Genomic DNA, 6,377 nt, shown 5'->3' with positions numbered 1-6,377 from the left:
AAGGGTACAAGAAGAAGATTCTCGATTTGTTGATTGTATATTGCGATTTGAAAACAAGATTGTCCTCACGCAATGACATTTATCCACAGCTCGCTGTACCAGATAGTATCGATATGGGTGAGCTTCCAGATCACTTGCTTGATTGGATCATTGGCAAAAGTCACATCAAATAAGAAAAAAAAAATTTGAAGAGAGAGAGAGAGAGAGAGAGAGAGGCTCAATCATAGCAAAGTCACACATAGCAAAGCATAGCAATGTTCATCACCGTCTAGTGATTGTACCCTTCTTTGTCCTCGCTCGTTCAGCCAATAGATTGTAATCTCCTCCTCCTCCTCCTGCGATGCCACAACCACCACGGCTTTCAGATTAGCTACCAAAGTTCATTAGCTACCAACATCAGCTACGCGATAAACAAATGTAATCCCCCTCTATAGTTTAATCTACACCCCGCTTGGCACTCTTATAAGCTCTTCATACATCGTCGTCATAGCAGGAATCCCTTCCTACCCCCAACCACCATGCCGGATGTCCAACCTCCCTACACACTGCCGCCGCCCCCTCAACTGCTGGTGCCGCCGCCCCCACCGTTGAAGTCCAATTTGCCGATGCTGTACTACGGGCTAGTCGTGGTGGGGACAGCCGCCCTCGTGCTGGCCTTGTACAACCTCATCATCATCAAGTGGTGCACCAGCCGCTACCGGTCCGGCCGGAGGGCCGAGCGGTTTGTCGAGCTCGTGTCGGCGAGCCGGAGCTTCGAGAACCCTAACCGGAACCTGTTGTCGAGCTTCAAGTACAAGAAGGATGCAGCGGCGGCGGCTCAGGAGCCCGGGAGCGAGTATGAGTGCACGGTCTGCTTATCGGTTTTTGAGGAGGGCGAGGAAGTGAGGCAATTGCCGCGGTGTAAGCATTCGTTTCATGTGTCGTGCATTGATATGTGGTTGTACTCTCACTCCGATTGCCCGCTCTGCCGCTCGCCGGCGCACCCACCGTCGCTGCAGCCCCGGTTGCAGCCGCTGCCACCGCAGCTGCCGCCGGAGAGCACGCCGGAGAATTCCCGGGAAGGGCTGTTGGAGTCGGGAGTGTCAGTTTGAGGTCCTTGTATTTTTGTAGGTTTTGTTTTTTCTTTCCATTGTAGAAAATGAAATTTTTGTTCTTTTTCACTCAATGAATGATAAAACGTTGTTGATATTCGGCTGTGGGTCCTTTTCTAGCCGTCGATGGGAATCAGATGTGGGTTAAAACTTAGAACGATGATTACGAAGAAAATTGAAAGAACATTATTTGTGACAAGTTGGGTAAGTTTTTATATGTAATTAAAAGTAAATTTCAAATGTTTTTTTGCAAATGGCTAAATTTGTTGCTGAGGAAATGAATAACGAAATGATTGGGCCGTCGGCCTAAACATACAAAATTGGTAAAATTTCACTTTCACCTCCCTCCCAAGAAACAATGGAAATTGAAAAAAAATAGGATTATGGTACCGGAAGTATAAGCATGTCTCTCCCAATGAATCAATCATTTCAACTTTTGTTTGATTAGACGCCTCTTTTGAAACCGATGAATTGAACTATGTACATTTCTTTAACCTTTGTCTCTCGGATCTACAAGTTAGTCGTGACAATTTTCTAACATTTTTATATCTAATGAATGATCCACACGAAAGTTAGGGATGGAAATGGCGCGGGTGTAATCGGATACCCAATCCATCCAAACCCTCATGGAATGTAAACGTGTTTTGAATTTTGAGTAGTGAGATGGGTTTGGGATCTATTGTCAAAATCCTTATAAGGTTTGAGATGGATTTGGGATTTTATAGGTAGGAAATCCGATATCCCAAACTCGATATGTTCTCATTATTTTATTTCTATATCGTCTTAAGGATTTTTTATTTTATTTTATCTGCAATCGTCTTTAGGTTGGCTATATAGCAAATGTACATTACTATTCCAATTATAACAGAGTTTGGAACATTTTTTAGACTTACTTAACAGATAAACTAAAAACCTAAGCTCGATAAATCATTGACCAAGCTACTCTTACTCTATTACAATACTTAGGCTCCGTTTGTTCGCAAAAAATATTTTTTCTCATTTTTCAATGGTTAAATTGCTTAGGAAAATGAGTCAACAAAAAATTTATGCTTAAATTTAGAAAAATGATTTCCTTTTTATAAAATCGAAAATTATTTTCCAAAATATGACTATATATCGATGTTTGGACTAGAAACTTTGCCGTTGGGCACGTAAATTCTAACGCTCGTTCTCAAGTCCCCATCATGGGCGTGCAACCCCAATGTACTTGCTTGGGTCCCCCATTGCTAGGCCCGAATCCACCAAGGTTGGATACGCGACCCCAGAGTACTTGCCCAAGTCCCTGACACTCACGCCCAGATCCATCAAGGCCGGGCCCAGGACCCTAGTGCCAGTGCCTGGACTTGGGTCTATCGAGGCTAGGCCCAAGGCCCCGGTGCCCATGCCCATGCCTGATGCCCTAGTGCTCGAGCCCGGGTCTACAAAGGTTAAACGCATGGCCCCAGTACTTCGATCGCTAAAGCTCAAGCTCAGGTCCTAAGCATCCAAGCCATGGTTCACAAAGGTCGTACCTAGGTCCCTGGCACTTGAGCTTGGGTCCCCAATGCCCGTGCTCGAGCCTGGGACCTTGGTGCCTGGATCTAGGCCGGTATCCATTGATGTCAGGGTCGGGTCTCGGTGACCAGGCATGATTATCGTAGTCTCGGACTCGGGTACATGCATCGGGGATCGGGACACGAGCAATTGGATCTTGAGCTCGGCTTCTGCGTACCCAAGCCTGGGCGCTAAGGACTTGAAAATGAGCACCGGGGTCCCAAGCCCAACCTCGATGAACCAGGGCCAGGCCTCTATGGACCAAGGCACAAGCACTAAGGTCCTCGACTTCGGTCTCAATAGACCTAACCTCAGGCGCGAGAGAAACGGGCACAAAGACTTGGGTGTTGAGCATGGGCGCCGAGGACCCTACATGGGCACCAAGGTCCTGAGCCAGGCCTTGATGGACTCGGGCTCGGCCTATGTGGTCCCAGGCTCGGGCACCGAGGACTTAGGCCTGGTCGTTGGGGACTTAGGCTAGGACACTAGCCTATTGGGCCTAGCCTCGATAGACCAAGGCTCGAGTGTCGATGACTTGAGCCCAACCGCCAGGGACCCTGGTCACTAGGGTTCCCGACCCAATAGGGTCCCCGGCCCGACCTCTGCGGACTCAGTCCTAGGCCCAAACATCGGGGTTTTGCATTCAAACTTTGTGCACTACAGCCCAGGTACCCGGGATCCCGGCAATTCATTCCTAAAACTTTACAATTTGGGCAATTTGGGCAATTTAGTCCTAAACATTTTGATGATTTAGTAAATGTAATCCTTTCGACTAATTTTGATCGGAAATTGCTGATATGGATGTTGGCTATCTTACGTAGCACGACTACACTGACATGGACAATTTTTACATATCTTTTAGATTTTATCAATTATTTATAAAATATTTATTTTATTTTCTTTCGTTCTTTCTTTCTTTTGCTCATCAGACTTAGTAGGAAAAAAATGAATAGAAAGAAAGAAAATTACAAGAATAAAAAAAATTATAAAAAATTATAAAAAATGCATAAAATTCTAAAAAAAAATTGTAAAATTTGTCCACGTCAACACTAGGGATGGTCATGCCACATAGAATAGTCGGTGTCCACGTCAGCGATTTCCAGTCAGAATTGGCTAAAAGGATTGCATTGACAAATCGTCAAAGATTTAGAACTAAATTTGCCAAATTGAAAAATTTAAGACTCAATTGGTATCTCTATAATAGGTTTATGACTTTTTTGGTAATTATCCCAAAAGAAAAATGCAGAGTGCGATAATCTAATACTTTTAGAAATAAAAAAGGAGGGTTAATTGCAAAAGAAATCCTCAAAGGTCCATTGGAAGTTTCCCATTTCTTTTAAGGTGCCTTCTTTTTTTACTAAAAAAAAAAGTAACTTTGTTTTATTTTCGAAATATTTGAAACCTTTATTGAAATTTCAATAAACTTTAAAAAGATTATCCAACTTATAGGAGGGACTAGGCCTAACGGCCCTGCCCATACTTCATAGAACGTACATATCATTTAGGGGTGTGCATGGTCCGGGTGGACGGTTCCCACCCTAGAACCGAGAACCGCCCACTAAAGACCGGTTCTTAAAAATTAGAATCGGGAACCACCCGTTCTTAAAAATTAGGACCGGCGGTCCGGTTCCCGGGTGGATCCATGGAACCGGTCCTACCAAGCTTCACATGTCGGCATTGTAATATGCAACAAAGAATTACGCAACGGGAAGAAATGATTTTGGAATAATTAAAATTATACATCATCAATATGTTCATACTACTATGGTTTTTATCGATTTGGGGTAATTGATGCGGTGTAGCATCATTTCTATGGTATTGAACAGTATTCACATGTGGCCTTGTTTATGCGGATATTAAAGTGAACATAAAGATTTGAAAGACCTGTGGGTAAATAAAGTTAAATGAGAAAAGAGAGAGATGGACAACTCACTTACCATTCTGTCAAAGTTTTTCTATATGTTATTATCCCACCTTTGCCGATTACTATCAAGAAAGCATGGGCTTTTGCTTAGTCTGGGCATCAACCGATAAGAGTGAGAGAGTGAGAGTATTGAGTGAGTTTCACATTTAGGGATTGAGGATTTTTCTTTCTTTTTTTAAATTAAAAATAATATATAATATATAATATTATATTACTGATCCGGTTCGGGTGGGTGGGTGGGCGGTCCCACACCTGGAACCGAGAACCGGACCAGTACCCACCGGTTCCAATAATTTGGAACTGGGAACCGGATCGGTTCCCTTAGGAGCCACCGGTTCTAAGCTGGTCCGATCTGGTTCCGGGTGATTTCCAGTTTTTTTGCACACTCCTAATATCATTATCCAAAATTGGACTTAGTGAGTCAATAGCAGTAATCTTGTGATTGCATAAGCTGGGCAATAATGTAAACCTTGGTTTGGTTTCGATTGGGGCTAGACTGAAAATGAAAGATATTTATGAACTTGCGATTTGACATGAGAGATTAAACGCAAGGGGGACCCCAAATCCCCCATTGGGATGCGTGAAATTTTGCCAGGTCATCACCTCGTGTGAATATGAAATGAGCCGGACAATTATAATGGTATTGAATAAACGCAAAGAGACATACAACCTATTTTAATTAAGATCCACCTTGATGTCCTCCTTCCCCACCACCTGCTTATGGGATTAAACAAGTGCTTAATTTGTCCATGAATCACACAATTTATTGAAGGACGTGTTTTGCTCTCATACAATGTCTAATCACTGAATCCATTTCACATCGATCAAGCCTCTCAGTAAGGAGCGTTCATGTGTCAACACACGGTGACGACCCACTTAGCGGTAGATCTTATTAATAAACCACCAACATAGACTCTTTCTTCACATGTGAGACTCTTGCATATCACAAAAGTATAACTATCATGAATTTTTTGACCTTGATCGATTTGATCATTGAAGTAACATATGTCGTCAATACATAGAAATCATCAATCAAACACATATTACATATATACCATCACAGTCAGAAGAAGACTTGTTTCAATATATTCTACTATTGGTTGTGCATGCTTGCTTGAATATGTGCATAGGCGCTTAGGTCACGCATTCATCCTCTAGACCCGTTTGATTTCAATCTTGATTTTACTTTTTTTTGGCCAGATTCATCCCATCTCGGTTAAAAGAACACAAAAAGCAAACCCATCGAAGTCCCACGCCACGTCAGCTGCTCTAAACCCAACCCCAACCCAAGTGCCACGTCATACAGAAAGCACCAGCTGAACACTTGCTGGACCGCCCCACACCCAAATCCTTCTCTCATGATATATTTTTTTAAATTGCGCAATAAAAACAAAAACAAAAACAAAAAAATTTGCAATAAAGTTAAATTAATAATTATTATTTTCATTAATTAGGTTTTTTTTTGGATAAGTGTATTCAAAATCCTAAAACTTGTCACGAAAGTATAGTTGAGTCATAAAACTTTCATAATATGTAATTAAGTCCTAAAACTTGTCAGAAAAGTGCAATTGAATCCTAAAAATTTCAAAAAGTACAAACAAGTTCTAAAACTTGTCACGAAGCAAACAAGTCTTAAAATTTGTCAAATTGATTCAATCAAGTCCTTCCATTGATTGCACTTTTTGAAAATTTTAAGACTTCATTGCACTTTTGTAATAAATTTTAGGACTTAATTGCACATCCGTGATAAGTTAGGACTTGATTGCACTTTTTAAAAATTTTAGAACTTGATTGTACTTTAGTAACAAGTTTTAGGACTAAATCGCATT

The 6,377-nt window shown here is 41.8% G+C and overlaps 1 protein-coding gene across 1 annotated transcript; it reads left to right on the top strand.

The window, feature by feature from the left end:
- The first annotated feature begins 297 nt into the window (after nucleotides 1–297).
- LOC130138012 (RING-H2 finger protein ATL52-like) lies at nucleotides 298–1,188 on the top strand. The gene has a single exon (XM_056310861.1). It carries the CDS (start codon nucleotides 519–521, stop codon nucleotides 1,089–1,091), a length of 573 nt encoding a protein of 190 aa, XP_056166836.1. The 5' UTR covers nucleotides 298–518; the 3' UTR covers nucleotides 1,092–1,188.
- Nucleotides 1,189–6,377: the final 5,189 nt, after the last annotated feature.

This window comes from Syzygium oleosum, unplaced genomic scaffold (assembly GCF_021117445.2).
Source record: "Syzygium oleosum isolate NSW1041296 unplaced genomic scaffold, Sole_v2.1 Sole_v2.04, whole genome shotgun sequence".
NCBI classification, from domain to species: domain Eukaryota; kingdom Viridiplantae; phylum Streptophyta; class Magnoliopsida; order Myrtales; family Myrtaceae; genus Syzygium; species Syzygium oleosum.
This window is presented reverse-complemented; position numbering and strand designations above follow the sequence as displayed.